The sequence below is a fragment of the Podarcis raffonei genome, chromosome 14, assembly GCF_027172205.1.
Source record: "Podarcis raffonei isolate rPodRaf1 chromosome 14, rPodRaf1.pri, whole genome shotgun sequence".
Lineage (NCBI taxonomy): Eukaryota > Metazoa > Chordata > Lepidosauria > Squamata > Lacertidae > Podarcis > Podarcis raffonei.
Window position 1 is genome coordinate 34,769,884 of NC_070615.1, and position 19,172 is coordinate 34,789,055.

Here is a 19,172-nt window from a genome sequence, read left to right on the forward strand (position 1 = left end):
TCATCTGCGTATCTTTTTTGGGGGGGTGGAATCCTCAAATATTTAACTGGTAAATCAATGGGTCCAAGGATGCTATTTATCAAAACAGAAATGTGGGGGGGGGGAGTGGTGTCAACCCCCCCCCAACATCATTTCCCTTTTGTTTGCCTCTATCCTCAAGTTGACAACTAACAAGTACTTCATTGGAGAGTGGTGTTTCTCTGCTGTCCATTCTTTTTCTTAACCCATAATTAAAGCCTTTGCAGTTTCTTGCAACTGCAATATTGTGTTGTAAAAGATCTGCTTACTGTGGACTGCTTTCTTCTTCTTCTTCAGGGTGGAAGACAGCTGGAGGCAGAACAATCCTACAAATATGCTGTCAAGGTTTGTCACCCTATTTTCTCTTACACAATTGTTAGATTTGTGGAAAGATGTTACACTTTGGTTCAGAAGCAATCAGCAGGTGTGACTAGCAAGTCACACATTCTTTAAGCCAGGATTAATTTAGTCATCATATATATATATATATATATATATATATATATATATATATACACATACACATACACACATATGAGAATGAATGAAAGCATATCCCTCCTTTCTATTTCTTGAAAAAATGCAAGGAGGCTAAGAACAAGAAGAATGATGAAGCAGTAACAAAACCATTACAGTACAAATAAATGAAGGCGACACAAACATGAGTATCAAGTAAAATCAAGTGGAAAAACCTTTTGGGCATGAGCACTAACTCACATAGTACTCTCTGTGACCAAAGTGCTTTTCTGTAGACTGGTTGTATTTTAAAGTCAATGCAAAAAGGGCTGTTCAATGTCCGTGTGTAGACATTATGCTATATTTATATTATACATCAGGCATCATTGCGGGTTCCCAATGTTCCCATGATGAAAAGTGAGACACACACTGAAAATGGCATTGAATTAAATGTGGCATTTCTCAATCAGTTGCTGTTGCGTGCTGCTATCTCACCATCCTGACATGTTCTATCACATCTGATGCCAGCTTTTGGCAGGCCGACAGTGAAAGTATTTCTGGTTGTCTTGTGTGGCCTTGAAGTAGGGATTAACTGGCCCAGCCTTCCTCCTTGAACCAAAGCATACATGACAGATCTTTAAATAGGCACTTGATTTAGTCCCGTCTCATCCCTTCTCCTTCCATTGCAGCTGGAGCTGGCCAACGAGGAACTGCTCCAGGAGATCCATGAGGTGCAGTTAGACGTTGGCTTTGGCGATCCGTCTTTCTGAACTCTTCCAATTTATGGACACTTCGACTGTATTGAGCAGGGGGTGAACAAAGAGTTGGGTGTTATGCAGTAGGAAGATATGCCAGATTTCTACCACTGGGCAGACCAATCCACAATGCCCTGACATTTTTTGCTGATGTTTTTTTGTATAAAGCAGAGGTGGAGAACTCTGTGGTCCTCTCCCTTGATGTTGCTGGGATTCCAACTCCCATCAACCCCATCTATAATAACCAACAGTTAGGGATTGATGGGAACTGGAGTCCAGCAAAATCTGGAGGTTCACACTTGGTATAAGGAACCTGGAATTTTCAGGTGGCAGCTTTCTAAGCATCTGGGAGTAAAGTGGGATGTCTTAAGAAATGCAGATAACTTCTTCTTTGGGACAACCCCATGCACATGACAAGGATTTTACTGCACAGAGTGCGGAATTCATGCCATCGTTGTCACCTACATTGTTACAACTGCACATTCTGTTTAGGAGATGCTACATCTCACAGCTGAAGCAAAAGAACACAGAGGAGATTGGGTGTGATGCAGTATTTTGTACCCGTGGCTTCTGAAACAATGTCCATGGGTGCAAGCACACATACAGATTTGGATTGGACTGGTTTGGCTCAGCCACACAAATTGGTCATAGAAGGATCCTGCGAGTGGAGGCTAAATCCTTGGAGACTTGCAGTTCACAAGATTGTCTAGGGATAAGTGGTGCAAATGATCCATTTTTTCTTTTTCTTTTACAATAGCGTCATTGTATTTTACGCTTTGTTTTTGTATTTTTACTTTTTGTTGACATGTTGATGGGCTGCGTTTGTTTTGTGAATTGCATTGGGTGCTAAGTAAGAAGGTCAAAAGCTGCAGAGAGAAATTATTTTACACACACAGAGAGAGACACCAAAAGCAACCGCATGGCTTTAGGCAACAAAAATGTCATTTTGATTACATTCCCAGGCTGTAATCCTTTGCATGCTTTCCTGTATGCCCCATTGAATCCCATGGGACTTACTTCCAAGGAAGCACACACAGGATTGGCTTGCTCGTGCTACTGTTAATGTGACGTGCATTTTATTATTAATGCCTATGACACTCTAATTGTTTCACTTTTATTTTGTAAATTGCCTTAAATGCAAAGTTAGAAGGGTATACACTATATAGATATAAATATTTTTCTGTGTGTGTTGTTTTTTTTAAATGCATATCTTGTTCTCATACCTGCATCTTTGTCAGGAAAAGCAACTGAAACAGAATTCAACAATGGTCACACAGATACTCACGCATCTGCTTCGCTTCTAGGCATGCTTTTATCAGAAAAGACACTTGTGTGGCAGTTGGGTTTTTTTGTGACCTAAGTTGTTAGGTTTGGATCCCCAAAAGTCATATGCAGCAATCCTGAGTTTCTCTATATGATTTATTTTGATGCTTTGTTTGTTAAGACTCTTCAGGTGACATGTGGTTAGTTCGGGAAGGGCACAGTTGCAGAAAAATGCTCTCTTACATCAGTTCTTTAAGCTCTTGTGTAATTTCTTTTCTGAGGCTTTTGGACTCCTTCCCAACAGATTGTGCCCTTTTCATTTTCTCTGTAACTATCAGCCCTATCAGTCTGTGTGTGAGTTCTGAAGTTTAAGCTGGGTTCTTTCTGGGTCCTTGTCCTTCCTAGGAAATAGTGTACAAATAGAATGGGATTGCAATTGTGTTGCAGATGTATCAGCCAGAAGAATTGGACATTTTTTCATCTGACTTTGGAAATTTCCCAAGGAAAGGCAAGAGGAGTGTACAGTTTGAAAATAGCTACTGAAGCTAGCTCATTTCTGTTTTTAAAATAAATATATATATTTATATTTATTAATTTACAAAATGTGTGAGCTATTTATCTTATTTTTTTTAAAATGCCTGTAACAACACACAGCTGTTAAAAATCTACATGGAGTTAGGATTTAAAATTTACAGCTTGTTATATATACCCTGAAAGAAAACTTCATGACAATGATAGTACCTTACACCAAGTAGATTAGCAAAAATGTATAAATCAGTAAGGTACTTGCTGGAAGTGTCAAGAAATGGAGGGTACTTTTTATCATATGTGGCGGACTTGTAAAAATACAAAGGAATTCTGGGAGATGATATACTGTATAATGAAATGGGGGGGAAATATTTAAGTGGACTTTTACAAAAAGACCAGAAAGCTTCCTGTTGGGTATATTAGGAACGGAAGTCCCCACAGACCAAGTAATTTATTTCTTTACGCAATTACAGTAGCCTGAATGGCATATGCTCAGAAATGGAAAGAGAGAATGACTTCAACAAAGGAGAAGTGGCAGATAAAATTAATGGAATATGTAGAACTGGCAAATTATCAGTAAGAGTGGAAAATCTTTGCAGAATATCTGAAGAATTATGTAAAGCAGGACAAAGTGTTAGCAGGATTAGTTTAAATTCAGTTTAAACTTTTAAAACTATAGGGGGAAGGGGAAGTTTGAATAAAAGGGGAAATGAGAATATGCAGTTTTAATGGATAAACAAATGGAACCATCGGAGGAGGGCAAGAGAAGTCAATGATTGAATGTTAGGTGATATTCAGTGCGAGGTGAATTGTAATGAATACTATAAAAAAATTCTGTAAAAAAGGGGGGGGAATAAAAATTATAAAATAAAAAAGCCTACACATCCTTTATATGATATAGTAGCTAACGTGTTGACTTTAGACCAAGAAGACTCGTGTACAAATCCCTGTTCAGATGATCTGGGTCAGCCAGCGCCACCCCCCAACATAAACGTTGTTGTTTAGTCGTGTCCAACTCTTCATGTCCCCATGGACCAGAGCATGCCAGGCACTCCTGTCTTCCACTGCCTCCCGCAGTTTGGTCAAACTCATGCTGGTAGCTTCCAGAACACTGTCCAACCATCTCGTCCTCTGTCGTCCCCTTCTCCTTGTGCCCTCCATCTTTCCCAGCATCAGGGTCCTTTCCAGGGAGTCTTCTCTTCTCATGAGGTGGCCAAAGTATTGGAGCCTCAGCTTCATGATCTGTCCTTCCAGTGAGCACTCAGGGCTGATTTCCTTAAGAAAGGATAGGTTTGATCTTCTTGCAGTCCATGGGACTCTCAAGAGTCTCCTCCAGCACCTTAATTCAAAAGCATCAATACTTCGGCGATCAGCCTTCTTTATGGTCCAGCTCTCACTTCCATACATCACTACTGGGAAAACCATACACACATGCATATTTGAGTTCCCTCCATCATCATCATCATCATCTTATTTCATCATCATCTTATTTATTTATTTACCCTCTTTTCTCTGTCAGGGTTCAAGGCAGATAAAAACAAGAACTGCTAAAATCTGGCGACATGCCAAGGTAATGCCTGCGCCCTCATTCTGCAAACATCTTTACCAGAATGTTTACAAAAATGCTGAATCTCACAGCCTGTGCTTAGTTGATTGGCAGAATATATCACGTTATTCAATAATCCTGGCACATTAAACACACAATATTACTACAACTGCCGCTCTCCAAACGCCGATTACCTGCGCAGGCGGTATTACCGCTGGGAATCGGGGCTGAATCCCAGCAAGCTCCCTGGCCTCTAGGTGGCGCTACGCTCCCGCCCACCCGCAGCCTCCACACTAGTCCAGTTCGCTCGTCAAGAACAAGAGGCGCTGGCTGCACTTTGCCCGCCGGCCGAGAGGTGCCGCTGCGGTCACTGATGCCCTTCTGTCCTGGCGGCTCTATGGCAGCAAACGGAAGGAAGCCGGAACCGGAAGTGGGAGAGGAGGAGGCGGGCTGGGAAGCCGCTGCTGTCCTGTGGGTGGGGCGCTGTCAGGAGGCGGGGAGCGTAGTGGTGGCTCCTGAAGCTACGGCGATGAGGCGGGATGTGCGCATCCTTCTGCTGGGGGAGGGTAAGCACTGGGGAAGCCCCCCCTCCCTATGGCTGGAGGTGGTGCAGTGAAATGAGGGGTGGATTTAGGGGAGGGGGTCAGAGGTCATGGAGGATGCTGGTGAGGGAGGGGTCAGAGGTCGGGAAGGGTGGAGTTGGGGAGGGGGTCAGAGGTCATGGGGTTGCCGTTGGGGGATATGGATGCCTGAGATGGATTTATAATGCTGGAAGGCAGGTTTTCAGAATGGGGGGGCGAGCCTTTTAGAGGCAGTTTTGACAGAAGCGGAGGTGAGGGAATGAAAGCTGGTAGACGAAACATGGGGGGAACACAATCCCATGTGCCCCCCAGGAGCCCTTTGCTTTCGCTGAAACAGACTGACATTTTGGAACAACCCTAAGGGTTCAGCTTGGAGAAAAGGAGAATTATTATCACCACCATCATCATAAATAGGTTATTCTGATTACAAAATATTAACTAAGGGTTATCAATAGCATACTGTTGAGTGCATCTTTATACATCTGACATATTGGTCTCTGGCTTTTGAGAACTCAAGCCCTGGTGGGTTTGTTGTTAAGATGCTTTCGGGCTCTTGGGTAATATTTAATCTTTTGCCGAAATCCGTTGGCAATCGAAACTGTAGGCAGATTGGGAAATACGTGGAAAGCAGCTTAAAATAAAGTCAACAGCACTATATTGTATTTTTGGATACATACACAGAATGCAAATATTTTAAATAGAATAGACCGCAAAGTGCAGAAATTAACAAGCTCAGCTGCAGTCGTTTCCCAATGACTGGGGAAAAAACCAGTGGAATATTGGTAAAGATTTAACAGCAGTTGCTGTTTATGGAAATTCTGAAAGAAAATTAAAAGGGCAAATTTTGTGGGGTGGATCATAGCTGGGAGGAGTATGAAAGGATCAGAAGGAAGCAGCCTGTGACTTCATCTAAAGTCTCAGTCACCAGCATTGTTTCACGAAAAAGTATAGGCTTGGGGAAAGGAGTTTGCAGCTGCTTTGCTCCCTGCCATGTCCATGCTGGGTCCACGCTGGGTTTACTGTGTCATTCAAACCAGGACTTGTGGTTAATCTCTTGCCTCACTAGGTTCGCTTTAGCTCAGGTTAATGAGGAGAGAGTGTAACCATGATTGTTGGTTCTCCATCTTCCCTGGCTATTGGCCATGCTGGCTAGGGCTGCTGGGGGCTGGAGTCCAGTGATGTCTGGAAAGCCACAGGTTCTCCACCCTTAGTCTAACCTACTATGTTTGAATGATGGTGGTCCCTTTAATACTGCAGTCCATCATTTGATGAGCATCATGTTCAAGTTGAGAGGCACTGTTACCAATTCAGTGACAGAGGACAGACTTTGCATCCACCCCTAGTTAAAAAGAGGAGGTGGTGGCTGATGGGAGAGAAAGGCTGCTCTCTGTCTGGCAGCTGATGGTGATCAGAGTTCATAATCCTGGGCTAGATGACCCAAAATATGGCAACTTCCTAAGTTCCTATGAACATGTGTGAGTGACCTAAGTATGTATGCCCAACTGTTGAGGTGGACTATAACTTGGTCTCAGAAGTAGAACTGAGCCTGCCTTTGTTGCAAGCTGGTGAAGTCCATATGAGGGGCAACCTTGTCTCTGGAGTCTTATGTGGCTGTAGACCATATAGGCAGCACCTTTCCACAAATCACAACTGGGGAATGTGTGGCCCTCCAGCTGTTATTGGGCCACAACATCCGTCATCTTTAACTATTGGCCAGAGCAGATGTGAGTGTGTTGTATTAGCAGTATAAACTCTGTTAACTCCACAGAGCACCTGAAAGGCCACATGTTCCCCATCTCTGGCCTAAATGTAAAGAAAGCTCTTTACAGTTCCAAAAGTGTGTGTGGCTGTCCACTGCATGTCAGTGTCCTCGTTTTGCTCTATCCTTCTTTGCTATTCTTCCCTTTGGGATTTTTTGGCAGTAGATTTTATTTTTTTTGGAGAGAATAGCCCTCAGGCATTGGAACAGAGTCACTCTGCCCGGGGCCTCAGTGTCTTCCTTGCATCCAGCCATCCCCAAATGTTTTTTTTTCACCCCAGAGAGTCATTGTGGGCTTTGTTATTGCCTTAAGGAAGTCCCTTACCCAAAGTATTTATGTAATCAGAAAAAGGGGGTGGGGGAAGCAAAGGGTTAGATTCATTTTTTTCTAAATTTAATGGGAGAATTTTCCCACTCTCAATTTTTGTATGCATTAAGATGTTTTAACCTGGATAATGTAGAGCTCAGAATTTGGGTTGAATTTGCTAGAGTCCAAGCATTCTTACACAGAAACTATTTGGTGTATTCTGGTGGTATTGGGTTTCCTTCAGCCCACAAATTAAAGCGTTAGAAGAGTCTTTACGGATCAGATCAAATTCTATCAAGTCCAGCATTTTGTTTCAGGATGCCATCTAGCAGCCTACAAAAGCTCACAGGAAGAGGGCATGATGGTACTGATGGTTGCCCACTTTATTATCCTTTCTCAGTCGGGTTAAAACATGTTTATTCTCTCAGCCATTTGTAAGAGATTGCCCTTTAAAACACCCTCCTTGTTTGTTTCTGTCTCTTTCTGGTGCCCCCTTTCCATTTCCCCCCTCCTTGCCACCCCCATGAAATTAGGCCAAAAGCCACAGCTTGCCCATCTCTAGTTTAAACACTGAAGTTGCAAGGGAAGGATGGAAGCCTTCCTTACTTCTTCTTTTAACAAAGACAATTTTGCATCACTATCTTGTCCCAATCCCCCCCCCACACTTTTATTTATTATTACATTTATCCCACCTTTTCTCCAAGGAGCTCAAGGTGGGGTACACACTTCTCCACCTCTGCATTTTATCCTCATAACAACCCTGTGAGGTAGGTATGGTTGAAAGGTAGTGACTGGCTCAAGGTGGGGTTCAGAGCTCGGTGGGGATTTGAACCCTGGTCTCCCAAGTCATGGTTGGACACTCTAACCACTATGCCACACTGACTTGCAAGTTTTACAGAGGGATGACAAGAATGGAATATAAAACAAATAGGCAAGGTGATTGAGCAGATGGTCGCTGAACAACCCCAGGCACGCCTGGAGGATGCAGACCACACTTGGATCCCTTCCATTCAGGATTCAGGCCTCATCATGGGACTGAAACTGCCTTGGTTGCGCTGGTCGATGATTTCCGGCAGGACAGGGACCGAGGTGGAAGCTATTTCCTGGTGCCGCTGGATCTCTCAGTGGCTTTTGACACCATTGATCATGACATCCTTATGGACCGTCTAGAGGAGTTGGGAGCACTGTTATACAGTGGTTCCACTCCTTCCTCCTGGGTCATGTCCAGAAAGTAGTGTTGGGGGATAAGAGTTCCGACCCCTGGGCTCTCACTTGTGGGGTGCCTCAGGGCTCCGTCCTCTCCCCCATGCTTTTTAATATCAATATAAAGCTGCTGGGAGAAATCATCGGCGGGGTTGGGCTGGGCATTCTCCAGTATGCAGATGACCCAGAAACTACAACTAATCCAGAATGTGGCAACGAGATTGGTGACACGAAGTGGCCACCGAGACCATATGGCACTGGTCCTAAAGGATCCTCACTAGCTCCCATTACATTTTTGAGCACAATTCAAAGTGTTGTGCTAACCTTTAAAGCCCTAAACAGCTTTGGCCCAATATACCTGAAGGAGCGTCTCCACCCCCATCGCTCAGCCCTTACACTGAGGTCCAGCTCCGAGGGCATTCTGGCGGTTCCCTCACTGCAAGAAGTGAGGTTACAGGGAACCAGGCAGAGGGCCTTCTCCCTCCTTTCAGTTGTCAAGGAAATAAACAACTATCTGACTTTTAGAAGACATCTGAAGGCAGCCCTGTTTAAGGAAGTTTTTAATGTTTGATGTTTTAATATGTTCTGATGTATGCTGTGAGCAGCCCAGAGTGGCTGGGGAAACCTATCCAGACAGGCGGGGTATATATAATAAAAATATTATTATTATTATTTGTGGGTTGGTCACCCAATGTTGTAAGGTGCAAATGAGAAGGAGGAACTCTAGTCAAGTTCTATGGATCTTGCTCACCGTCTCCCTTCTCAAGTTAACTGTGTCTTGGAAAACAGCATTAGGAGATGCCATGGTCTCTCTGGGAGCATACAGCTAAAACAAACTGAATTTTTCCTATTTGTGTGGGCTGCAAACAACATTTTCAAATATTAATAACTTTAAAAAGCTTCCTCTTTGCTGAGAGTAGTTACTATTCTAAATCTTGGCTTGGGGCACTGTGTATAATTAATTATCTGAGTTTTTTCTGAAATATATATGTGTGTATAGGAGGCAATATATTGGGGGCTTTGTTGATTTAAACCTGAAATAGCAGATTCACTAACAGATAACTGTCTATGCTTTGGGGATGAAGGATTGGGAGGTAACCCTAACCCCCTGCACCCCAGTGCCTTTTCTTATGTCCTGTTGGTGCTATCCCTTGACTCTTAAGCAGATTATTGGGGTTTCTTGTCTGCTTTAATCTTCAACTAGTGGCTTATGCATACTCCTGGCTTGTAACCGAGTCCACAAAAGTTACTAGCCAGGTACCTTAGCCAGGCCTTGCATCTATGTTAGTAATTTTTTTTTAAATGACAATTTCCTATTCCTAGGTGATGGTTGTATTCTTTACTGGCTTTTACCCTCTCACCAGCTGGCACAAGACTTCGTCCTTTCCCTCTATCTCCCTTTCCCTTCTATTGCATGCCTTTTTCCCCCTAAGGGTGAGCCTGTAAGCAGGAACTAGCGTTTTTTCTATTTCTGCTCAGCATCTGCTGCAAATGAGTGTCTTTGGGGAAGGGTTGTAGCTCAGGGGCCAAGAATCTGCTTTGCATGGAGGAGGTCCCACGTTCAATACACAGGAAGGACTGGGAATGTCTCCTGCCCGAAACCCCAAAGAGATGCTGCCAGTCAATTTAGAAAGTACTGAACTAAACGGACCAATCACTGCCTGGCGATTTCCAGTGATCCTCTTATTTAAGCCAGTGTGGTGTTGTGATTAGATGTTAGACTGGGAGACCGGGGTTCAAATCTCTGCTCAGCTGTGAAGCTTACTGGGTGACTTACTGGGTGGGCCAGTCACAGTCCCTCAGCCCAATTTACCTCAAGGTTTGTTGTGGAGATACAGGAGGATAAGGGAATGTATATTGCCTTGAGCTTCTTGGAGGAAAGGTGGGAGATAAATGTGATGAATGACAAGCAATGTTGATGAACTGATGGCACATGGCTGTCCTGTTATTGGGTGGGGGAGGGGGCAGATGGGACGGGACAGGACTCTGAGGCCATTGTGGCCAAGCCATGCCCTTCTATTCTACACCTTATATGAGTCAGGTGCAGGACAGGTAAGGAGCTGACTCATCTGAAATCATATTTGCAGAGGCACCAACCATGAGCTGGTTGTCAGGTCTTGCAAAGCATGTGCATGGAGCTTCTTGAGATCAAACAATAAGCTGTCAAGTCTTGTTGTGCAAAGTGTGGGTGGGAGGGCCTGTCACCTGGTGTCACTATGACACCAGAGAAATCACAAATCCACTTCTCTGTGAAAGAAAGAACAAACTCTCCAAGTTTGCACTATTAAAATAAACAAATCCTTACTTGTGTCATTTGCATGTCTGCCTTTTCTCCAGTGAGCCCAAGTGTGACATATGAAAGGGGCTGCTCCATGTTTATCCTCTCAACATACCTGTGATAGTGTTGAACAATATCTGGAGAGCAACAGGTTCTCCATCTCTGGCCTAGATGCCACTCTGTCATTTGAGCTCTGCTGTATCTAACCATGGACCCACCATGTCTCTGTCATACAAAAGTGGGTTTCCTTGATTCAGCTCAGGAAATGTTGGTGCAGACGTAGTACCCTCTAGCTGCAAATATGCGCCCAACCCCCACTGAAAAGGTCAGATTTGTCTTTTGATATGAATGGGGATGCCATCACCCACCCAGTTCCCCTAGTCATTGAATGTGACAGAACCGAAACTGGGGATGGTGCGAAGTGATGCACATCTGTCCCCAACATAAGCATCCGCATTGCAGAGATCCAGTGTGTTGTAGTGGATAGATGGTTGGATTTGGGCCAGAGACTCCTGAGTTCAAATTCCTACAAAGCCAGTAAGATCACTGGATGGCCTTCTGCAAGTGTGTGTGCACGCACTCTCTTTTTCTCAACATGCACAGCTATTGAGAAGATAACATGGAATAACCACCATGTTACTCACTACTACATTCCTTAACTTGGTAAGAGTTCCTGTAATGATCTTCTTGTTTCTTCTTCTCTCCACCCCACCTCTCTCCCTCCTTCCTCCCCTCTCATAGCCCAGGTGGGGAAGACCTCCTTGATCATGGCCCTGGTAGGCGAGGAGTTCCCTGAAGAGGTGAGTGGAAGATGGTTTTCTTTCCTGTTGGCGTGTAAAAAATCATAGAAGTATCATAGACCTGCAGCCAAGAGATTTGGCTGATAATATCAACTCAGGAATTGGGGACGCGGGTGGCGCTGTGGGTAAAAGCCTCAGCGCCTAGGACTTGCCGATCGAAAGGTTGGTGGTTCAAATCCCCGCGACGGGGTGCGCTCCCGTCACTCGGTCCCAGCGCCTGCCAACCTAGCAGTTCGAAAGCACCCCCGGGTGCAAGTAGATAAATAGGAACCGCTTACTAGCAGGAAGGTAAAGGGCGTTCCGTGTGCTGCGCTGGCTCGCCAGATGCAGCTTGTCACACTGGCCATGTGACCCGGAAGTGTCTGCGGACAGCGCTGGCTCCCGGCCTCTAGAGTGAGATGAGCGCACAACCCTAGAGTCTGTCAAGACTGGCCCGTACGGGCAGGGGTACCTTTACCTTTATCAACTCAGGATGTGAATTTACACCATCGCCTGCCTGCTGTGTGGCTATCATGGTGCTCTCTGCTCCTTTGCTCAAAGTCCACAAAACTCCCTTGCCAGACCACTCCCTGCCTGCCTATCAGCCAGCCAAGTGGCACCCAAGTGGCATTCTGCCCTTGAGATATCAAAAGGTTTTTTCCCCCTGGCCCCTTTTCTTTCTTGGACTTTTCTCCTGCCTTCTGGTCTCATCCTTCTCCTACAGCAGCTGGGGAACCTATGGCCCTCTAGCTGCTGTGACCTGCATCTCCCATCACCCCTGACCGCTGGCCATGCTGCCTGGGGCCTGTAGGAGGTGGAGTCCTCAAACCTGCCAGGGGACACAGGTTCCCCACCCCAGGTCTGACAGGTTTTCACTTTGAAGTCCTGCTACCTACACTGCCTTCTTCCCTTCTGTTTCTAAGCCAGGAATCCACAGATTTGGTTAAGTCCATGAGGACATAAAAAGAACCCTTCTGTATCAGGCCTAAGGCCCTATCTAGTCCAGCTTTCTGTTCTCATAGTGTCTAACCAAATGCCCCAATGCGAAGCAGGACCTGAGCACAACAGCGCTCTCACCACTTGTGATTCCCAGCAGCTGGTGTTTAGAAGCATACTGCCTTCCACAGTGAAGGGAAAACCATTGGCAAGTAGCCACTGAGAGCCTCATTCTCCGTTAATTTGCCTAATCCTCCTTTAAAGCCATTCAAGTTTTTTGCCATCATGACACCTCAGGGTTCCCTCCTTCTTGCTTTGGCACATGCAAAGTGGGATGAAAAGGAATAAGCCCGTGCCCTCCTTGCAAGCTTGGAGTTTGGGGAGGTTCCATCTTCGCACTTGTGCTGCAAATCCCTCTGGAGCTCTGTGTGATGTCAGCGATGAGAGAGACACACACTTGGCAAGGACCCGTTTGGGCTACTTACTAAGACCTGTGATAGGCCCTCTTCCCACAATCGCCATCCCTTATGCAATTGTTTATGCAACTGATCCTGCCATGGTCCCTTGTGAAGTTTTTCTCCCATGCAAACAACAAAAGCAAAACAACACTTTTATTCCTCCATAAAAGCTGCATGGTTTCACACCTTTTGCTAACATCTTTCATGGCACTGAAGCAGCTCAGTCAGTGGCTATGAACAGCTTGCAAGAAATGGCAAGCTATGCTCTGGTGTGTACATGAGAGTTGGAAGGAATCATTCTTTTCCCATACTCCACTTCAAGCCAGAGCCATCTTCGGTAGCCCAGTGACAAAGCACCTGGTTTGCATGCAGGAGGTTCCAGGTTCAATTCCTGGAATCTCCAAGCAGAACTGGGAATGCCCCACATCCCTGATCCTGGAGATCCACTGCAAATTAGTGGGGACAGTACTGAACTTGATGGACCAATGGCCTGACTCTGTATAACGCAGCTTCTTAAGTTACTAAGCACAGAATCTGTGGGGAAGGGCCATAACTCCATGGTGGAACCTCCGCTTTGCTTGTAGAAGGTCCCAGGTTCAATCCCCAGCAGTTCCAGATAGGACTGGGAATGTCCTGCATCTCAAATCCTGGAGAGCCACTGCCAGTCAGTGTAAACAGTACTGAACGAGATGGGTCAGTGGTCTACGGCAGTTTCTTACATTACTAACACAGGCTTGTAAATTAGCCTGCTAAGGAGGAGGAAGCTGGCAGGCAATGTCTCTCCCTGGATTGGTTGTAAGGATAAAGGCAGGTCCCATAGGGGCTTGCTGAGAGCAGACTGAGGCTGGTGGGACAGCGCCCCCCTAATGGACCCTGCTCCCTGCTGGATGGACTTCTGGTCTGATCCAATGAGGCTGTTCTTATGCTCTGTTTTTATTATTATTATCATTTCTCCATTGATTTGATACTTGCCCTTCCTTATAAGGTCTCAGTGCAGGTTACAACAATGTGAAAATGCAATATGGTTTCTTCTGCCCTTTCCAGCATCTGGCCAGGACGGTTCCTCTGGAGCAGTTACTGCTGCGGACGTCTATGCAACGCCCCCAGCATTGCACATCTGTTTGAAAGCTCTCAAGAACAGCCACACTCCCTGCCATTTGTCTCATGTTCTGGGAAGGGCTGTCTTGATTAACTCCAGTGGCCGCACTTCCCCTCTGCCTGCCGGCCTCTGATCTGCAGCAGGCAGATGGCATTGGTGCCTGCCCTCCTGTTGACCCCTCTGACCCTTGCGCCACTGGTGCAGTAAGTCTCCTAATCAGGTGCTGGAATCATTCTAAATACCATTCCCACATTCCTGCTCCAGCCCCAGACAAGCGGCTTAATGCTACCCCAGCCCCAATCCCCAGGACGCTGTCAGGTCAGTGGATCAGGTTACTGTTTGCCGAGACTTAAGGGGCTGCAGGAGTGCTTGAAAGGGGATTTGCAGGGAAGCAGTTCTGTGCCATTTCTCAGGAGGGGTGAGTGGGCTGTGCCTATTCCATGCTTCTGCTTTCACACTATGCAGGCCTGAAATTGGTAGTTCGTTCTAAAATTCTGTTTTCATCTAATCCACCTACACAAGGGAGCTTCTCTCTCTAAACTCTGGGCATCTGGGGCACTGCCATCCACCCCCCCAAATTGGCAATGGAAACATATGTTCTTCATCAGTTCTCAGCACAATGAGAATGTGCCCTGCTTACAACTGCAAGATAGACCCGCTAATATTAACAGTGTAACATTGGAAGAGCTTGGCTGCTGGATCAGGCCAAAGGCCCCTCTAGTCCTCCAGCATCCTGTTCTCACAGTGGCCAGTCAGATGCCCCAATGGGAAACCTGCAGGCAAGACTGAGAGCAACTGCGCTCTCCCCTCTTGAGAGCCTCAGCAACTGGTATTTAGAGACATACTGTGTCCGACACCAGAAGTTGTATGTGGCCAAATCCACCAAGGATAAGGCTGTCTTGGGCACAGTGTGGAAATGATCATCTCTCTTTCCCCCCCTCCCAGGTGCCGTCTCGTGCGGAAGAAATCACAATTCCGGCGGATGTCACGCCTGAGAAAGTCCCCACCCACATTGTGGACTACTCAGGTAGGCACCCACCCCCCAATGGATTTAAAAGGGCTCATCCGGGAGGAATGGCGAAATATGAACTGAATAAGTAATAATAAAACAATAGATAAAAGTCACATAAGGCAATCCAAGCTAGCGGCTGTCACCATGTCTTGTGGTAGTGAATTCTGTTTATAAAACTCTGCCTGGCACAGAGAAAGCAGATAGGGTGGTGTTAGAGTGATGTTTTTCTCCCTTTCTGATAACACTAGGACTTGGGGGGCTTCAGTGAAGTTGAATGTGGGAAGATTCAGAAAAGGCAAAATAAAGTACAATGGTACCTCGGGTTACATACGCTTCAGGTTACAGACTCCGCTAACCCAGAAATATTACCTCAGCTTAAGAACTTTGCTTCAGGATGAGAACAGAAATCATGCTTCAGTGGCGCGGCAGCAGCAGGAGGCCCCATTAGCTAAAGTGGTGCTTCAGGTTAAGAAAGGACCTCCGGAACGAATTAAGTACGTAACCAGAGGTACCACTGTACTTTCACACCCAGCATAAAGTTGAACTTTGAGACCCCTGGTGGGGCACTTCTGCTGGTTCCCCACGCTCTGGAAGTTCAGTTGGTCTTCACCAGGGATCGAGCCTCTAGTGTGGCAGGTCCTGCCCCATGGAACTCCCAGGCCTTTATTATTTCCCCCCTCTTTAACCAACTAGCCTTGATTGCTATGTTCTATGTCTTTATGTTTTATAGATATCTATTGATTTATTGTATCTATGTTGTAAGCTGCCTTGATATATGTTATGAAAGTGCAGATCATAAATATTCGAATGGCTAAATAAATAAATGAGCCAAAGAAGCAGAAGTCCCAGCAAAGGAAGAATGGATACAACAACTTATGGAATATGCAGAAATGGTGACACTTACTGGAAGAATAAGAAATCAAGATAACAAACTTTTTATAAAAGAATGGAAATGGTTTATTGAATATTTACAGATAAATTGTAAACAGATAAGAACATTGGTGAGATTATTGTAATAACCTGCAGTTTTATAAGAGTATATATTTAAAGTAGATGAATAAATGAGCAAATTAAGTTAATTTGGATATGCAGAAGATATTAAAAATAAATATAAGGGATCGCAGAAAGAGGAGGAAGGAAGTCAAGTTTTGAAATGTTAAAATGATTGTAAAATTGGTGAAATGTATAAACCTGAAAAGCATAAATAAAATTTAAAAATAAATAAATTAGCAAGCAAGAAAGCAAGCTAGTGATGGCCACCAATTTGGATGACTTTGTAAGGGGATTAGACAGATTCATAGAGGATAAGGCTATGAGTTGCTACTAGCCAGAATGGCTAGGTTCTCCCTCTGCTGTTGGAGGCAGCAAGTCTCTGGACACCAGTTGCAGGGAATCACAAGTGGAAAGAGTTCTTGCTGCTGTGCTCAAGTCATACTTGAGCATCTGGTTGTCCACAGGATGCTGGTGTCTGGATGGGCCACTGGTGTCTGAAATAACAAGGCTTTTCTTTCATTCTTCACATTCCTGCCACATCCCCGAGGGTCTTTTTGGGGCACAGTAAAGATCCCCGACAGCAATGTACAGCCTTTCCTTTGCCTTTCAGAATCGGAGCAGACGGACGAGGAGCTCCAAGAGGAGATTGCCAAGGTGAGCAAGGAAAACTTTGGATGCAGGGGAGGCTTGTTGTAACAGCTCCACCAGCCTCTTCCCTACAGCCTGTGCTCTGAATTTTGCTCTTCAGGCTCATCTTGAGCCCACCACTTTCCCTGTTAACTCTGCAAGAATCCCAAATAGTCGAATTTGGAGATTAGCGTCATCAGTTTTGTTAACCATTTGCCTTACCCTTTGGTTGCTTGTAAACTGCTGTATGCCATCTCCTTCCTCTCCTGACCCACAGCAATGGTGTGTGTGTGCATACACCCATACATCCATTCCTACATCCATACATATGTACATACTGGGGGCTTAGAGCTGCCATGCCGAATCCCATCCGAATCCCCCTAAATTGGGGGATTAAGTGATAAGCTCGCTTCCTCAAAGGGCAAGTGATCCTGCCATCTGCTTTTTCCTAAAAGCCATTTGCGTTGGCATTGTCTGAGCTGAGCTGGTGGTTGGATTGAGCAGAGAATGGGGAGCTCAGCAGTCAGATGCCCTCCTTGAGCAGGGAGGCTCAGATGTTGGGACTTTTGTTACTGAAAAATGAGGGCTTTTCTGACCCTCTTGGTGGTTTTGAGATGCGACCTCTGAGTTGGCAGCCTGGCATATTGGTTCATACAATGGGCAGAATCAAGCAGTAAACAAAATTCCTGGACTTGAGCTACCTTGCTTTACCTTTTTCCTCCTTTGCAGGCAAATGTGGTCTGCATGGTGTACGATGTCACGGAGGAATCCACCATTGACAAGGTAAGGGCTGGGGTTTCCTGCCCCTCTTTCACAAGGGCCTGGCAAAAGTGCAGCTGTGCTTCTGCCTGACGCTCTGCTGATTATCACCGTTGCACACAGCAGTCTGAGGGGTGGCAAGACATGATGAACTTCGATCCATTCACAGATTATGGGGTTATCAGGGGCTACTAGTCATAAGGGCTCTATATGCTGCTTACAGAATAGGAGGCCATATGCCTCTCAATACCAGCTACTGGGGATTGCAGTCGGGAGACAGCTGTGGCCTTCATTCTGCCTATGAGCTTCCCAGAGGCAGGAAATGGGATGCTGGGCCAGGAAGGCCTTTGCTCTGCTCCAACAGGGCCATTCTTACATTCTTGACTCTGCTGGGCATCTGCTTGAGGTGCACCTACTCTCTTATCGTGCTCGCAGTGGCCTGGATCACATGCATTGATTGACAGGGGCAGGGCTGGCATTTTCTACAGGGCCAAACTGTGTAGCATTTAGGTGCCTGCCAACCTGTTGACCAAACTGTGGGAGGCAGTGGAAGACAGGAGTGCCTGGCGTGCTCTGGTCCATGGGGTCATGAAGAGTCGGACACGACTAAACGACTAAACAACAACAACAACCTGTTGATCCCATGGGACCCTGCCGTGCCCAAGATTCTCTTTCTGTGGCTGCCATTGCTGATAGTTTCCCACTCCACTTACTTGCTTTTTCCTTCTGTTTTCCCCCACCTAGATTCGGACAAAATGGATCCCAATGGTGAATGGTGGAGCTGAAAAATGTTCCAGGTAGTGTATCACCCAACAAGATGGGATGCTACATTTTGCCCATGTCTGGGTCCCAGTTGCTGTCCCTGTTTTTAAAACAGGGCTGGGGGAGCTTTGGCCCGCCAGATGTTGCTGAACTACAACTCCTATTGGCCTCAGCCAACATAGCCAACGGCTCTGGATGATGGGAGTTGCAGACTAGCAACATATGGAGGGCCAGAGGTTCCCCACACCTGTTTTAAAGGCTTCAGTTATTCAATGCTGCAAGCAGGCTAAGATCTGATTCCTGAAAGCAGAAGATGTGGTGGGCAAACTGTTCCTAGATTATACATTTCACAGAGGAATTCAGAGAGAAATGAAGAAGAGGCCGATCCTAGACCAGGTGTGAAAGACCCAAGTTTTGGGTCCTGCTATCTCTTGAGTAGACCTAGCCTCTTTGCATCTTCCCCGAGGTTTGGGCCCCCTTAATAACTCTTCTGCCAGGAACAGTTGTCCCCTTCATCTGTTGTCGGTGGGAGCCCCTGCCTAAATTGGACAAAGCAAATGAAGAAATGCAGATCTCCATTTACTTTCCCCCTCCCCTCCAGTTGTTGCATTTGCCTTGGCACGCAGACTACTCCAAACTCTTCAGCCAGTGCTTGTGTGCCCATTCTCGTTTCTGAAGCCTTTTCTCTCTCCTCACCCCACCCCCTTTCTCCCTCTTTTCTAGGATCCCCATCATCCTTGTAGGAAACAAGTCAGACTTGCAGACTGGGAGCTCCATGGAAACCATCTTGCCCATCATGAACCAGTTCTCGGAAATTGAGACCTGCGTGGAGGTGGGGATCTGCTTGGGCGTGTGAGGTGGAGCAGGGGGAAGATTCTCTGATTGGCAGCCTCCGTGGTTGTCTCACATCATGCTTTTTCTTTCCCAGCAGCCTCTTCCCCCATGCCACCCTGGGCAGTTGTGTATATAAGACTCACAGCTATGGCCAGAATCATGGCAAAACTGCCGCAGCCAAAGTGAACTCTCTAGTTCATATGTTAACTTTGTCCATTC

General features: G+C 45.9%; 2 protein-coding genes across 8 annotated transcripts in view; both read left to right on the top strand.

Moving 5' to 3' along the window:
- The window catches only part of CFAP70 (cilia and flagella associated protein 70), a 32,580-nt gene extending 29,498 nt beyond the window's left edge, over window positions 1-3,082 (top strand). For all 6 annotated transcript variants that reach the window (XM_053364822.1, XM_053364828.1, XM_053364826.1 and 3 more), the window contains 2 exons: window positions 316-363; window positions 1,164-3,082. In XM_053364822.1, coding sequence (XP_053220797.1) covers window positions 316-363; window positions 1,164-1,244 — 129 coding nt within the window. In that variant the 3' untranslated portion in view covers window positions 1,245-3,082. The remainder of the gene's footprint in view (window positions 1-315; window positions 364-1,163) is intronic.
- A 1,921-nt stretch (window positions 3,083-5,003) lies between these two features.
- The window catches only part of RHOT2 (ras homolog family member T2), a 30,252-nt gene continuing 16,083 nt past the window's right edge, over window positions 5,004-19,172 (top strand). For both annotated transcript variants that reach the window (XM_053364738.1, XM_053364739.1), the window contains exons 1-7: window positions 5,004-5,132; window positions 11,436-11,494; window positions 14,912-14,993; window positions 16,582-16,625; window positions 17,328-17,381; window positions 18,102-18,154; window positions 18,843-18,951. In XM_053364738.1, coding sequence (XP_053220713.1) covers window positions 5,096-5,132; window positions 11,436-11,494; window positions 14,912-14,993; window positions 16,582-16,625; window positions 17,328-17,381; window positions 18,102-18,154; window positions 18,843-18,951 — 438 coding nt within the window. In that variant the 5' untranslated portion in view covers window positions 5,004-5,095. The remainder of the gene's footprint in view (window positions 5,133-11,435; window positions 11,495-14,911; window positions 14,994-16,581; window positions 16,626-17,327; window positions 17,382-18,101; window positions 18,155-18,842; window positions 18,952-19,172) is intronic.